General features: G+C 39.8%; 1 protein-coding gene across 2 annotated transcripts in view; it reads left to right on the top strand.

Annotated features, from left to right (window-relative positions):
• SNX3 (sorting nexin 3) overlaps window positions 1-16,788 on the top strand; it is a 50,068-nt gene extending 33,280 nt beyond the window's left edge. Inside the window, exons 2-4 of one of the 2 annotated variants that reach the window (XM_001149032.7) lie at window positions 5,305-5,400; window positions 13,681-13,805; window positions 16,047-16,788. In XM_001149032.7, coding sequence (XP_001149032.1) covers window positions 5,305-5,400; window positions 13,681-13,805; window positions 16,047-16,152 — 327 coding nt within the window. In that variant the 3' untranslated portion in view covers window positions 16,153-16,788. Of the gene's footprint in view, window positions 1-5,304; window positions 5,401-6,029; window positions 6,208-13,680; window positions 13,806-16,046 lie in introns of those variants that run through there. The other variant, XM_016945032.4, reaches the window with a different exon arrangement.
• Window positions 16,789-17,115: the final 327 nt, after the last annotated feature.

The following is a 17,115-nucleotide window of genomic DNA, read 5'->3' as shown; positions in this document are numbered from 1 at the left end:
CTCCTGACCTCAGATGATCCACCCGCCTTGGCCTCCCAAAGTGCTGGGATTACAGGCATGAGCCACCACGCCCAGCCTGCCCAGCTAATTTTTTATTTTTTGTAGAGATGGGGGTCTCACCATGTTGCCCAGCCTGGTCTCAAACTCCTGTGATCCTCCCACCTCAGCCTTCCAAAGTACAGGGATTACAGGCTTGAGCCATCATGCCCAGCCAGTTTGTAGTATTTTTAACCATGGAAATTCAACTTTTTATATGCTTATTTTCTAACCTTCTTGATTGGTGTATGTTTCATAAGGGCCAGGTCTGCATCTTATTCATCATTATAAATAATGATTCTCCCTTATCTAGCATGATGCCCTTTTATAGATGATCAGTAAATAATAGTTTAGTCCTCCTGAAGCTGTAGGTAAAAAACCTCTCCGCCCTTCAATCATTTTATGAAAGTTAAATAAATTGAAAGTGACCAATCACAGGAGTTTCAGCAGTGATAGTTCAGTACCTTAAACAACAACAACAACAACAACAAAAACCCCACATTTTGCACTTATTTTAATCAGTTACATTGAATTACAAGTCCTTGTAATGATGAGGAAGACGTTTAACAGGCTAAGTTAACCACTGCATATGTAATGGGCAAGTGATGTTTGAATTTCTTGATGTGACTTTAAACTCTAAAGCAGTCCTCATGCAAAAAGAGAAATCATAACCAGTTAAGAAAACTAAAAGAACTTTCTTAAGCTAATCATGGTCCTCTAAATTTAAGTATATAAACTATCAAACTATTAGCTAATCATAGAAGGGAAAGTACTTTTCCCCCTCACCCCTCCCCTTTCTATTAGAGTGAATCAGATATAATCATGATTGTGTCAAAAGTTCAAAAGGGAAAATGGAAGGTAAAATGAGCTGAATTGGCACTCTTCTCTCAACATTGTACCTGTAAGCTTGATATGTTGTTTCAGAGATTAACTTTATAGACTTCCGTACCCAGAAGTATGAAAATTCTTAGGGGACTCTTTTCACAAGCTTGATCTTAACGTATTTGAATAAAGAGAGCAGTTAATCCCCTTTGTAAAGTAATTTGAGAGGAGGGAATTCAGAATGTAAAATCTCACCTGCAGAAAACACTCAACTCTGTAAAGGCCTTTTTATCTTTAAGGCATTTACAAAGACTTAATATTTTAATGCGGAAGGGTGAACTTGGTTAAAAAGCCAATAGGTGAAATTAGAGAGAAATAATCCAGTGCTTTCTTTCTGGGAATTATTCTACTCTCCAGGGGACCTAATTTTATTCCCTGTGGGGAATGAGAATACCCTCTGTACAACAAGCCAGCATCTTTAAATATAAGCTTGACTTTTAGTATAATAAGAGTCTTGTTAGGTGCAATTTTTTCCTTAGTCATTAATACAATGAACAAATGTTGTGGTTACCTGGGAAAGAAAATTCAAGTGCTTTTAAATCTCTTGTGAGATTTGGTTTCATGCTTGAAACCTATACACTGTTGTGCCCAATAGCATCTGTTGAAAATTCTGAACTGTAAGGTATACAACATAGAGAAGTTAATACACTTAGGAAAAAATTGAGACCACTACAAAATGGATTTAAGGTCCTGAATTAAAAGCTTTTCTTGTGCTGAGTGACAGCTACTTACCAGTAGCATTAAGCTTAACAAATAAGTAGAACTTTCTTAGGAGTGAATATTACAAGATGATGTCCCTGTATACACAGTAGGAAGCCAGTCTTTCCTTCAGGTGGCACTTAACTTTTTTCTTCCAATTGTAAAACACTTTGCAGTTCTATGCAAATTCTGTGCTAATTAGTTCAAAGTCTGAATTAACGGACAGAATATAATCTAAGAGAATATATAGTGTTGAGTAGTATTTTTGGTAGGGTATGACATTGGTTATTATGTTAAGTCATTTCTGTCTCCTACAAACTTTGTGATATTTTGCACATTTTAAAATCTTTTTGGCTGGGCACGGTGGCTCATGCCTGTAATCCCAGCACTTTGGGAGTCCAATACAGATGGATTGCTTGTACTCAGGAGTTCAAGACCAGCCTGAGCAACATGGTGAAACCCTGTCTCACCAAAAGTACAAAAATTAGCCAGATGTGATGGCATGTGCCTATAGTCTGAGCTACACAGGGGGTTGAGGTAGGAGAAATCACTTGACTTGACCCTGCCATGATCATGCCTCTGCTCTCCAGCCTGGGTTACAGAGTGAGACCCTGTCTCAAATAAAATTCTCAAATAAAATAAAATCTTTCTTCTCCTTTTTTTTTTTTTTTTTTTTTTTTGAGAGAGAGGGTCTCATTTGTTGCCCATGCTGGAGTGCAGTGGTGCAATCATAATCATAGTTCACTACAGTCTTGAACTCCTGACTCCTGGGCTCAAGAGATCCTCCCACCTCAGCCTCCCAAGTAGTTAGGACTACAGGCACATGCCACCATACCCAGTAAATTTATTTTATTTTTTGTAGAGTTGGAATCTTCTTATGTTTCCCAGGCTGGTAACTCTTGGCCTCAAGCAGTCCTCCCATCTCAGCCTCCCAAAGCACTAGGATTACAGGCATGAGCCACCATGCCTGGCCTAAAATCTATTCTTAATGATAAAATACTGGTCTCATACCACTCCTAATAGTCTTTAGTGTTTTTAGTCATAAACCATTTTTTATTGGATTTGGTAGCATCTTTTTTTTGTTTTGTTTTGTTTGAGTCAGAGTCTCACTCTGTCGCTCAGGCTAGAGTGCAGTGGAGCGATCTTTGGCTCACTGCCACCTCCACCTCCCGGGTTCAAGCAGTTCTCCTGCCTCAGCCTCCCAAGTAGCTGGGATTGCAGGCGCCCGCCACCATGCCCAGCTAAGTTTTGTATTTTTAGTGGAGACAGGGTTTCACCGTATTAGCCAGGCTGATCTCCTGCCCAGGCTGGTCTCTTGCCCAGGCTGGTCTTGAACTCCTGACCTTGTGATCGGCCCACCTCGGCCTCCCAAAGAGCTGGGATTACAGGCATGAGCCACCACGCCAGGCCTAGCATATTTTTTCTTGTTGTTGTTTTTGTTTTTGGAGACGGAGTCTCGCTCAGTCGCCGAGGCTGGAGTGCAGTGGCGCGATCTCGGCTCACTGCAAACTCTGCCTCCCGAGTTCACGCCATTCTCCTGCCTCAGCCTCCCGAGTAGCTGGAACTGCAGGCGCCCGCCACTACGTCCGGCTGGTTTTTTTGTATTTTTAGTAGAAACGAGGTTTCACCTGTTAGCCAGGATGGTCTCGATCTCCTGACCTCGTGATCCGCCCGCCTCAGCCTTTCAAAGTGCTGGGATTACAGTCATGAGCCACCGCGCCCTGCCGCATATTTTTTCTTTAAAGGGGATCCAGTAAAAGATAATAGAAATCTTTCATGTTACTTTTTTTAAATTTAGAAGTTGACTGAAGTGGCAACAAGTAGCCTTTGCAATCTTAAAAAGAACAGTTTCCAGAAATTTTCTTACATTCCAGTGTAACTTGAAAGTACTGGGTGTTATGTTTTCAATTCTTAAACTTGCCCTCTGCCTTTAAAGCTCTGGGTTTATGAGCTTGGTCTACTGAGTACGATTTAATTTCCTACTAGGGGTAAGACCCACAGACACTGTATGCAGCACTTTCCCTGCTTTTCTTGGCATTTTTTAGAAGGCCATTAAGAATAATGTTTTATTTAGGTCTTTTATTATGCAAGATCTAATCCAGTCCTCATAACAAAATATTTTGGTTTCATTTAGAAGCAGCTAAGTGGGCCAGGTGTGGTGGCTCACGCCTGTAATCCCAGCACTTTGGGAGGCTAAGGTGGGCAGATCACGAGGTCAGGAGATGGAGACCATCCTGGCTAACACGGTGAAACCCCCTCTCCACTAAAAATACAAAAAATTAGCGAGCCATGGTGGTGGGCATCTGTACTCCCAGCTACTTGGGAGGCTGAGGCAGGAGAATGGCGTGAACCCAGGCGGCGGAGATCGCAGTGAGCCGAGATCACGCCACTGCACTACAGCCTGGGCGACAGAGCGAGATTCTGCCTCAAAAAAATAAATCAAAAAAAGTAGTTAAGTGAGCCAGCACAGTGGTATGACCCTGCAGTCCCAGCTACCCGGGAGGCCAAGGCGAGAGGATTGCTGGAGCCTAGGAGTTTAAATCCAGCCTGGGCAATGGAGTGAGACCCTGTCTCTGGGAGAAGAAAAAGAATTTCTACATCAACGGGCAGTGTGATAGGCATTGAGACATAGGTTAGGGTTTTGCTATAATGAATGAGCACCAAGAAAATAAAATTTTAAAAATTAAAAGGTAAGGTATATTTCCCCTATGAGGACTGTTTGCTGAGGTACTAGCTAAGATGGAGAATAGTCAAGAGCTAGCCTTTTTTCACCCCTGCTTAGTTGACATTTTTAAAGCTTACTGAAATAATAAGAAAATGACCTACATTTATGTAAATAACCTCAGGCAGAATGACATTCAAAAGCATGCATGCAAAGGTACATTTAAAAGTTGTGTTCTTGTGTAAATACTTTTAAAGAACTAGTGGGCCAGGCAGTGGCTCAGGCCTGTAAGCGTAGCATTTTGGGAGGCCGAGGCAGCAGATCACTTGAGGTCAGGAGTTTGAGACCACCAGCCTGGCCAACATGGTGAAACCCCGCCTCTACTAAAAATACAAGAAAATTAGCCAGGCCTGGTGGCGAGTGCCTGTAATCCCAGCTACTTGGGAGGCTGAGGCAGGAGAATCACTTGACCCTAGGAGGTAGAGGTTGCAGTGAGCCAAGATCACATCACTGCCTGGGCGACAGTGAGATTCTGTCTCAAAAAAAAAAAAAAAAAAAGAGAACTAGCAAAGTTTTATTTTGTTATGGGTAAAAGGTCATATGAAAAACATCATGATTTCGGCCGGGTGCCATGGCTCATGCCTGTAATCCCAGCACTTTGGGAGGCCGAGGCGGGCGGATCACCTGAGGTCAGGAGTTCAAGACCAGCCTGGGCAACATGGTAAAACCCCATCTCTACAAAAATACAAAAATTAGCTGGGCATGATGGTGGGTGCCTGTAATCCCAGCTACTTGGGAGGCTGAGGCGGAAAAATCATTTGAACCTGGGAGGTGGAGTTTGCAGTGAGCCGAGATCGTGCCATTGCACTCCAGCCTAGGCAACAAAGGGAGATTCTGTCTCAAAAAAAGAAAAAGAAAGTCATGATTTCTTTTGTTAAGGTAATCAGGCTTGCCATACCCGTCCCCCCATTTTTTTGAAGTTTCCTTAATGTGCTTCAATTTAGGACTAACTTTTTTTGTTTCAGACAAATCTTCCTATTTTCAAGCTGAAAGAATCTACTGTTAGAAGAAGATACAGTGACTTTGAATGGCTGCGAAGTGAATTAGAAAGAGAGAGCAAGGTAAGAATGATTTATGATGCAACTTTAAAGCAAGACATTCCAAGTTTTAATGTTTAATATTTCTCAGGAAAATGATATTGAATAAAATGGGTAAAAGCAAATATGATTTCTTTTTTTCAAATAGTTTAGTGTCATTTTATAGAGGTAGAGTCTGTGTAAATTTTCCTTAGAACTCTTTCTCTTGTCTACTTTGGCCCAGTTGAGGTCTTTGCTGACTCACACTTCAATAACACTTCTTAGAACCTTGTTGCTATTACTTCCTTCCTTTCCCTCATCGTCCTATTCCATCTTCCCCTCTCCACACACTTAAGCCAAGTTTCTCTTCCTCAATACATTTTATAAATGTCAGTGTATTTCCAATTTTGTTTTAGTGACACATAAGTTTTTTTCATCACATATATGTTCATGTAACAGAAGTTTCATAAAGCAGTAATGACCTCACTCTGTGTGATATGTGCTGATATTCTTCAGATTAGCGTTTTTAAATGATGGCCATGATCCACTAATGGGTTGCTGCCGGCAATTTAAAAACACTGTTACATGCCTGATCTTCTCTTAGAATAGAATTTGGTAGCTTTGGCATCAAAATAAATTAAAGCAGGGTCTCACTCTGGTGTCTCTCATTTCAGCCCTGCCTCAGAATGACATCAGAGGCAAGGAGTCATGGAAGGACGTGGTGTGCTCAGAATGATGAAAAGTTATTTTGTGACTAGAAAATAGGTAAAAAGGTGTGGGTATGGTAGGAGTCCTGAACTAGATGAAGGCTAGTCTGTACTCATTTCTCAGGTTTATAAGGGTTTTTTTTTTTTTTTCTGTTTCTAGCCTAAGATAAAAGTGGCTGCATATGAGCACAAAATATGCAGATCATAGCATTCCAACAAAAATGTAAAGAAGGCCGGGCATGGTGGCTCACGCCTATAATCTCGGTACTTTGGTAGGCCGAGTCAGGAGGATCTCTTGAGCCCAGCAGTTCAAGACCAGCCTGGGCAACATAGTGAGGCCCCATCTCTTCCAAAATTTTTAAATATGAATAAAACTAGAAATACAAAATCTGTATTAAGAAAGCTCTCAAACTTTACCAAAAGACCGGACCTAAATAAAGAGGGGCCAGGTGCAGTGGCTTACACCCGTAATCCCAGCACTTCAGGAGGCCAACGCGGGTGGATCACTTAAGCCAAGGAGTTCGAGACCAGCGTGGGCAACATGCGAAACCCCATCGCTACCAAAAATACAAAAATTAGCCAGGCATGGTGACATGCACCTGTAGTCCCAGCACTCAGGAGGCTGAGGCAAGAGGATCACTTGAGTCCAGGAGGCAGAGGTTGCAGTGAGCTGTAGTCTCGCCCCTGCACTCCAGCATGGGCACCAGAGCCAGGCCCTGTCTCAACTGTATTCCTTGTAATACCGTATTCCTCGTTTGGAATGTTTACTTTTGAAGATTTTTTAATTTTATGAACATTTTAGCTCGTTCTTTGTGTTCTAGGAGTTACAGGTAGAGCTATGAACAAATTAAGGTCCCCTGTTTTATGGTGCTTATATCCTATTAGGTAAATTGCGGGGGAGGGGGTTGTTGAAGAGAAGGCAGGAAAAATATAGTAAAATATATAGATGTCAGATGATGAGAAGCTCTAAAAAAAAAACAAAGCTAAACTAAGGGAAGTAGGAAGTGCCAGGGGAGCCACTCTCATATAGAGCACAAGGGAAGGCCTCACTGTAGGTGACATTAGCAGAGACCTGCATGAAGTAGAGCAGTATCTTCTAACTTATTTATAAATTCATAAGATTCTAGTAGAAATTTCAGTAGGGCTGTTTATAAAGTTGCAGATTTACTTATGAGCTTTAGAATCAGAAAAAGCTCAAGAATAACCAAAAAATATTTTCAGTATATAGTGGGCAGCAGGTTATTTGTTCTACCAGACATCAAAACATCTTTTTTTGTTTTTTTTTTTTTGAGACTGAGCCTCACTCTGGAGTGCAGTGGCATCATGTCGGCTCACTGCAACCTCCATCTCCTGGGTTCAAGCAATTCTCCTGCCTCAGCCTCCCGAGTAGCTGGGATTACAGGCACCCACCACCACACTCGGCTAATTTTTTTATATTTTTAGTAGAGATGGGGTTTCATCATGTTGGCCAGGCTGGTCTCGAACTCCTGACCTCAGGTGATCTGCCCTCCTCAGCCTCCCAAAGTGCTGGGATTACGGTGTGAGCCACTGCGCCTGACCCAAAACATATCTTAAGGCTATAGTAATTCAAACAATGTGGTGTAGTCATATGGCACTTAATGATGAGAATACATTCTAAGAAATGCATCCTTAGGTGATTTCATTGTTTGTGCAAACATCATATGAGTATACTCACACAAACCCAGGTGGTGTAGCCTACTACACACCTAGGCTATATGGTACAGCCTATTACTCCTAGACTACAAGCCTATCCAACATGTTACTGTACTGAATACTACAGGCAGTTGTAACATAGTGGGAAGCATTTGTGCATCTAAACATAGAAAAGTTATGGTAAAAAATACAGCGTGGAAGATTTTTTTTTTTTTTTTTTTAAAGCATGGAAGATTTTTTAAATGGTACGCCTGTATAGGGCACTTATCATAAATGGAGCTTGCAGGATTGAAAGTTGTTCTGGGTGAGTCAGTTAGTATGTGGCGAGTGAATGAGAAGACCGAGGACATTACTGTTTATTACTGCAGGCTTTATAAACACTGTACATTGAAATTTATAATTTATAAAATATTTTTCTTCAATAATAAATTAACCTTAGCTTACTTTTTACTTTAACTTTTTGACTCTTGTAATAACACTTAGCTTAAAACACACATTGAACAAATGTACAAAAATATGTTCTTTATATTCTTATTCTATAAGCTTTTCTCTATTTAAATTTTTTTAACTTTTTCTTAAAAATTAAGTCACAAATATACATAGTAGCCTAGGCCTGCACAGAGTCAGGATCACCAAGACATCTCTAGGCAATAGGAATTTTTCACCTCCATTATAATCTTAAGGCACCACAGTTATTATCTTAAGTGGTCCATCTCTGATGGGAAACACTGTTATGCAGTGTATATTGCTTTAGGTTGGGCAAATAGATTAGTGGAATGTAATAGAGTTCAGACTTTGACCCATGTATTTATAGGGAATTTAGTTCATAACAAAAATAGCATTGTCATTCAGTGGGAAAGGAATTCAGCAAATGGAGTTGAAATATTTGTCTATTAGGAAATAAAGATTTATATCTCACTATATTACAAATTACAGATGGTTAGGAGATTGATTGATTAATTGATTGACAGAGCCTTGCTCTGTTGCCCAGGCTGAAATGCAGTGGCGTGATCATAGCATACTATAATATCCTCCAACTCCTGGTCTCAAGTGATTTTCCTGCCTCAGCCTCCCAAGTAGCTGGGACTACAGGCATGAGCCACCATGTCCAGCTAATTTTTAAAATTTTTTTGTAAGGATGAGGCTTCACTATGTTGCCCAGGCTGGTCTTGAATTCCTGGCCTCAAGTAATCCTCCTGCCTTGGCCTCCCAAAGTGCTGGGATTACAGGCATGAGCCACCGCACCTAGCTGAGAAGTGTCTTGATACATAGGCTTTGGGCTTTGCTTGACATGCCATGTGGCACACTGGAAATGTTTAATAAACTTTTGCTGAATGTATATTTTGCTTTTTTTTGTAAATTTATTTATTTATTTTTTTTAATTTTTAGTAGAGACGGTTTCACCGTGTTAGCAAGACGGTCTCGATCTCCTGGCCTTGTGATCCGCCCGCCTTGGCCTCCCGAAGTGCTGGGATTACAGGCATGAGCCACCCCGCCCGGCCGCTTTTGTTTTTAGTAACAGCTTTATTGAGATATAATTCACATACCATGCAATTCACCTATTTAAAGTGTATAATTCACTGGTTTTTAATATGTTCACAGAGTTGTGCAACCATCACTATTTTAGAGCACTAGTCAATTTTAGAGCATTTTTATCACCAAATAAAAGAAACCCTGTCCCCATTAGTAGACACCGCTGATTTCTCCCCAACCCTTCCTCACTCAGCCTATGGCAACCACCTGCTAGTCTCCTTTCTCTGTGGATTTGCCCATTCTGGGCATATGTAAATGGAAGCCCACAATATGTGATCTTTTGTGTCTGGCTTCTTTCACTTAACATGTTTTCACAGTTCATGATTTTCTAACATGCATCAATTACTTCATTTCTTTTTATTCCTAAATAATATCCTATCGTGTGCTTATACCACATCTTATTTATACACTTATTTGGTGGACATTTTGTTCTACTTTTTGGCTATTATTAGTAGTGCTGCTGTGAACATTTGTGCATAGGTTTCTGTCTGCATGTGTTTTCATTTCTTTTCAGTATATACCTACCAGTACATTGCTGGGTCATAACTCTTTTTAACCTTTTGAGGAATTGGCAGACCGTTTTTCCAAAGCAGCTGCGTAGTTTTACATTCTTACCAGCAGTGTGAGGTTCTACTTTTCTCCACATCCTTACTAATTGCCTGTCTTCTTTATTATAGCTATCCTACTGTTTGTGAAGGGGTATTGCATTGTGGTTTTGATTTTTATTTCTCTAATGGCCACTAATGTTGATTTTCTTTTCGTGTACTTATTGGTCATTTATGTATCTTCTTTGGAGACATCTTTATTGAGAGCTTTTGCCTTTTTCAATGGGTTCATCTTTTTATTATAGAGTTATGTCGAGAATATATAAGACTCTTAGAGTTCCCTATCAGATACATAATTTGCACATATCTCCCAGTCTCTGGGTTGTTTTTCACTTTCTTGATGTTCTCCTTTGAAGGACAATACTTCACATTTAACATTAGACCAGTTAAATATATTGAGAGTTAAATCCATGTGAAAGTTTTACTCGTATTACAGTATTGCAAAGAACAATGTAATCAAGTTATTTTGTGGTATATTAGTACTTTTAACTAAGATCTGTTAAACTAAGCTAGAAATTAGCTGACATGTATTATGGTCAGATCTTTTAGCTTTTATTCTAGTTTGCTTTAGCTTTCAATATATTGTGCTCACCAGATATTCTCCTGTTTCTCACCCCACATGCACGCACATATCTTTGCATTCATGACTTTTTAATTAGTATTAGAATTTTTTTTTTTTTTTTTTTTTGAGACAGTGTCTAGCTCTCGCCCAGGCTGGAGTACCGTGGTACAATCCCAGCTTACTGCAATCTCTGCCTCCCAGGCTCAAGCAATTCTCCTCAGCCTCCTGAGTAAAGGGGTTACAAGCATGCACCACCATGCCCGGCTAATTTTTTGTATTTTTAGTAGACACAGGGTTTCACCGTGTTGGCCAGGCTGGTCTTGAACTTCTGACCTCAGGTGATCCACCCACCTTGGCCTCCTGAAGTGCTGGGATTACATATGTGAGCTACCGCACCCAACCTGGTGTTAGAATTCCAGTTAGGTGTTTTCAGACTGCTTCAGCAAAAATAATTTGATGTAGAAGAGAATCTTAGCTGGATGAGCCATTTATGATTTTTATAGATCATTAATCCTGTTGCCTACCACCTCCCCATCCATTTGAATGACTAGTTTGAATATGTTAGGAAGAGTGTATCTCTACAGAGGATAATGCATAGCTATCCTTTTCTTAAATTCCCATTATATATGAAATTTATATATATTTAATTATATATATACTCTTACATTTTTTATCATTTTCCTTCTTTCTTTAACTGACATCCTTGAGCTATACTTTTCTTAAGTTTCATGCTAAATTCTACCCTGAATTAATAGTGGTCATTTATTTAACACACTGGTTCCAGAATTCTTTTTTTAAATAATAATTGTGTAGATACAGATATTTTTCCCTGCCCACCAGATAGCCATTCTACTGGAACGTAATGGTTAGCATTCCTTTGTTTCTCAGTTATAGAAGGTCCCTGCAGATTTTAACTCTCAACTAAACAGATGTTAACATGGGGGTGAGATCTGAGAATGCTAGCATAAATTTACAGAGACAAATCCATAGATATCTTCATCATTGGTCATCTGAGGAGAGTAAATCTAGGAAGGGATTATAAAGTTTATTTGGACATTTGGTTTTTTTGTCTTTATTTTGTTTTTTGTTAATCTATATGAAGTCGAGTTGCTCTTTCCCTTTTTTACCCTATTGAATTTTGTTTGAGGATAAACAACTCGTTGTAGAAACTGTATCAAGGGTTTAAAGTTTTAATTTTTTTGAATATGTGTAATTTGTATTATTGGTGAAAAGAAAAATATGTATCAGTTTACTATATATATTTCTCCTTGTTCTGATTGTTTGCTTACACATTTCTCTGTTTGCATTTAAAGTAAGGATCCAGCTAAGTGGTTGGTCATTTAACAGACATTTGAGCTTCTGTTGTATGCCCAGTTTTTCTTAAAATAACCACAAGAAGCCTAAGACAGGGGTCTTGATTTGAAGACATTAGTATGATAGATTGATGGTTTTCCACCAAAGGCAGTTTTATCCCCCAGGAGACATTTGACACTGTCTAGAGACATTTTTTATTGTCTCAACTGGGGGTGCTATGTTGTCTAGTGGGTAGAGGCTAGGGATGCTGCTAAAGAAAAGAATGCCAGCCTGGTCAACACGGTGAAACACCATCTCCACAAAAAATAGAAAAATTAGCCAGGCATGGTAGCACGCTATGTGCCTGTATTGTCCCGGCTATTTGGGAGGCTGATGCAGGAGAATCATCTGAGTCTGGGGGAGGCTGCAGCGAGCCATGATCACACCACGGAACTGGTGACAGAGCAAGACCCCATCTCAAGAAAGAAAAGAATGCACAAGAAAGCCCCCCAGTACAAAACTTATCTGATTCTCAGTAGTGCTAGGGTAGAGAAACCAAACTAACTTGTGAAATAGCTAGGTGCTATTTAATCAAAACAAGTATTTTGAGCTCCAGAATAACATTTTTAAAAATTTGTTTGTTTTTTTAAGATGGGGTCTCGCTGTCACCTAGGCTGGAGTGCAGCGACATGATTTTAGTTCACTCCAGTCCTGAACTCCTGGACTCAAGTGATCATCCCACTTCCGCCTCCTAAGTAGCTGGGACTACAGGCTCACACCACCACACCCAGCTAAGTTTTTTTTTATTTTTGTAGACATGTGCCCAGGCTTGTGTCAAACTCCTGGCCTCAAGCAATCCTCCCGCCTGTCTTGGCCTCCCAAAGTGCAGGGATTGCAGACATGAGCCACTGCACCTGGCCCAGAATAATATTTGAGCTCCAGATAATTCCCAGAAGGGAGAGATCAGCAGGAGTTGACCCTTGGTTAGGCTTTGAAGGGGAAAATTTGGGATCTTCCTATAGTGCGAGAAGGGAGAAATGACAGGTCTTTGGGAAAAGACAGCAGGATAGGGCATTTGGGAGAACGTTGACTTGTTTCTTAATTTAGGAAACAGAATAGTGACAACTAGAGTTATTGGTATTTTGTCATCACCTCAAACACAAGTAGGAAAGACTGTATGCAGATGGTAAGAGGTTGAAGAAACCAGAAATCTTTTTTTTTTTTTTTCAGACGGAGTCTCACTCTAGCCTAGCTGGAGTGCAGTGGCGTGATCTCCACTCACTGCAAGCTCTGCCTACCGGGTTCACGCCATTCTCCTGTCTCAGCCTCCAGAGTAGCTGGGCCTACAGGCGCCCGCCACCACGCCTGGCTCATTTTTTGTATTTTTTAATAGAGACGGGGTTTCACCGTGTTAGCCAGGATGGTCTCGATCTCCTGACTCTGTGATCTGCCCGCCTCGGCCTCCCAAAGTGCTGGAATTACAGGCGTGAGCCACCACGCCCGGCTGAAACCAGAATTCTTACCTAACCATGTTGCAGAGAGAACATTATCATTTCTTCATTTAATTGAGAGTTGATTTTGATCTCTGCAGTTTCCATTGCAATAAGGCATTGCCTTCTCCAAGTGGCATCACAAGTGTCTGAGGGGCATGGTAACCTTTATTTCAGTGTTGTGAGTGTTCTCTTTGTATACCTGGGCTTTGATAAGGCCAAGAAAAATGATATAAGCTGTGGGCCCTGCCTTTGAGTTAGGAGCTTTTGTCTGATGGGCTATTCTGCATTTGTCTAAACATCTGGTCTTTTCTCAGTGTGTTTTTTGCTCTTTTATATTTAAACTAGTTTGACCGGACGATGGCTGTCATAGTGAGGACATGCTTTGTCTTCATGTTGTGCTCTATAAATTTTCACAACCCAGTCATCATGATCAAGGAGTTTCTGTCTTCACGTTTTAGGTCGTAGTTCCCCCGCTCCCTGGGAAAGCGTTTTTGCGTCAGCTTCCTTTTAGAGGAGATGATGGAATATTTGATGACAATTTTATTGAGGAAAGAAAACAAGGGCTGGAGCAGTTTATAAACAAGTAAGTGCTTCCTATTCCTCAAAGTGTAGGACTACTTTAAGTGACTACTTGTAGTTTAGATGTTAAGCTAAACTGCACTGTTGCCTTTTCTTTCAGCCATTTCCTAACTTTTCATATCATTTAAACAAAGTAAAAGTGTCTGACAAGTTGAATATCATGTGATAAATATTAACACATTTGAGTGATTGAAATGAGCATCTTTGTGTTGACCTAAGTTTTGTGTTTGTTTTTCTTGGTTAATTTATGCAAATTACATTTAAAATTACGGCATTTAAAAAATACAGTTTTACTTATGATTCTTTCTGATTTAAGGTATGTTCTAGCATGAACAATAAAACTTACAATATACTTGCAATCATCTTGTTTGATTGCAGATGGAGGTATTAGCATGTCTTGTATAAAGGTGCATGTTTTTAATTTTCATGGTAAAATGTATTCTTTTGAAAATGTAAGAAGACTTAGGATTGTTTCTTTTTTACTTTAGAAACTCTTGATAAGCTCAAACCAATATTTTTAGCTTTTAATTTTGTTTCCATTTGAAATACAGCTATTTTGTAAAGTAATAGAAAGCCAGAGTGATAGAAAGATTTATGCCAAGAAAGACCTCACTGTAATTGTGCATTGGCCTTAAACTAGCAAAAGTAAATCAAATCCTACAGAATATGGTAATGTGAGCTTACACTGTAAATTTTATCTAGTGATTTGAAGATCCATGAGTGGTAAACAGGAGAGAAAGGGTTACATAAAGCCCTTGGTTATCTACTGTAGCACTCAGTATTCATTGTCTGTGAATCTATTTTCCTTTTGGAGAAGGCAGTACTATATTAGATTTTTTTTTTTTTTTTTTTTTGAGACAAAGTCTTGCTCTGTCGCCCAGGCTGGAGTGCAGTGGTGCAGTCTCGGCTCACTGAAACCTCCACCTCCCAGGTTCAAGTGATTCTCATGCCTCAGCCACCTGAGTAGTTGGGATTATAGTTGCGCACCATCGTGTCTGGCTTATTTTTGTATTTTTAGTAGAGACAGTGTTTCGCCATGTTGGCCAGGCTGGTCTCAAACTCCTGACCTCAAGTGATCTGCCTGCCTTGGTCTCCCAAAGTGCTGGGATTACAAGCATGAGCCACCACACCTGGCCTATATTAGATGTTTTTAAATTCTGAAATAGTAGTCTGGTTGCCCAGTCTGGTTTTAAGCAGGCAAAAACAAACAAAATACCTGGATATTTGTGCCTGTTTTTTTAGTATTTTGGGCTTTTATTGAACTTCATTGTATTTCTAACTTCAATCCTGTATCTTCTCCTCTTTAAAATAGATTCTGGCCTGGTACAGTGGATCATGCCTGTAATCCCAATATTTTGGGAGGCCGAGGTGGGCAGATCACTTGAGGTCAGGAGTTCCAAGGCCAGCCTGGCCAACATGGCGAAACCGTGTCTCTACTAAAAATACAAAAATTAGTGGGGCGTGGTGGTGTTTACCTGTAGTCCCAGCTACTCAGGAGGCTGTGGCAGGAGAATCGCTTGAACCTGGGAGACAGAGGTTGCAGTGAGCCAAGATCACACCACTGCACTCCAGCCTGGGTGATAGAGCAACACTTTGTCTCAAAAAAAAAAAAAAAAAAGATTCTTAGGATCAATTGACATGCTTCACTTTTAACATTAAAATTAATTTAAGTTTCTTATGAATACACCAGCTATTATGTAAAGCTAATTGGGTACATGTGCCACAAGCAGTGAAAAATTTGTGATTAATGTTTTCTTAATTAGAGTTGTGAACCAAACAAAAGAACATATACCATTAGTTGATAGTGCATAGCTTTATGGACAGTCCAGAATAATACTTATTGGTAAACTGTACATGATTCTGAGCCGGGCGCGGTGGCTCACGCCTGTAATCCCAGCACTTTGGGAGGCTGAGGTGGGCAGATCACTTGAGGTCAGGGATTTGAGACTAGCCTGGCCAACATGGTGAAACCCCGTCTCTAGTAAAAATATAAAAATTAGCTGGGCATGATGGCACACGCCTGTAGTCCCTGCTACTCAGGGGGCTGAGGCACGAAATCACTTGAACCCAGGAGATGGAGGTTGCCATGAGCCAAAATCAGCCACTGCACTCCAACCTGTGCAACAGAGCAAGACTCCATCTCAAAAAAAAAAAATTATACATGCTTCTCAACTTTAAAATACGTGTTTTGAACTCCCCCACCTTGTATAAAATATTGGACTAAATTTATATTTTTTATTCTCAGGGTCGCTGGTCATCCTCTGGCACAGAACGAACGTTGTCTTCACATGTTTTTACAAGATGAAATAATAGATAAAAGCTATACTCCATCTAAAATAAGACATGCCTGAAATTTGGCAAGAAGGGGCAAAAACGTGACTATTAATGATTGATAAGCACCAGTGAAGAAGTTCTAACTTTTAGCATGCTGCACAGAAACTGGTATAACATGCCTTCAGTATACTAACACTCATATGCTCAGTTTTGTTTTGTTTTGGCAGTTGACAAGAAGTTAATTTGCTTTAGTAAAAATCCCTCATTCCAGCCTTTCTATATAAATAGCTCTTTCTTGCTGTTTTAATGTGGTGCACACTATAGCCTCACAAACCTGTTATTCCAATGTAATCTGCAGTGTCGTAACTAAAGTTACTGGCTTGGTCTTATTTGCACAGTTTTTGCGTCTTGTTTGCTTCTTGCATCTGATTAACTAGAATATTTCTCTTTCCCCCTTTTAATGTGTGATGTCACTTGACCCCATTTATGTGTAGGAGCACTACACCATTGGTTTCCAATACTGCACACATAAGATACATACTTGTGTGCAGAAAGTATCTTCCTCCAGGCTTGTAATACCCTTCACATGGAAGATTAATGAGGGAAATCTTTATATTCTGTATAAAAACAAAAGCAAATTTATATACTAAAATCATTTGTCTAAAAATTTAAGTTGTTTTCAAATAAAAATTAAAATGCATTTCTGATATGCACTGATTGTGTTGCCTCCAGCTTTTTTTGCTCTCTATGAGTGACTACTTAAGTCACTTGTTGAGAGGGATTATTTACTAATTATATACTTCTCATTCCTGTAACTCCATTCCCTTTAAACAGTGGTGATATCAAATATACTTCCATCCATTGAATGGGGTATTTTCAACAACAACAAAAGTGATATACTAAAAAATGTATTGCTTAAGGCTTATTGAATCCTTTTGAAGCACTTTGTGTATTTGAAAACTGCTTTATAATCTCAAGTCATTTATTAAAAGGACTTTTAGAGATAAAATACCATTTCTCCTATTTTTCAGAAGTTTTTT

The sequence above is a fragment of the Pan troglodytes genome, chromosome 5, assembly GCF_028858775.2.
Source record: "Pan troglodytes isolate AG18354 chromosome 5, NHGRI_mPanTro3-v2.0_pri, whole genome shotgun sequence".
NCBI lineage: Eukaryota > Metazoa > Chordata > Mammalia > Primates > Hominidae > Pan > Pan troglodytes.
Note: the sequence above shows the minus strand (reverse complement) of the source record. Positions and strands in the feature narration are given on the sequence as shown.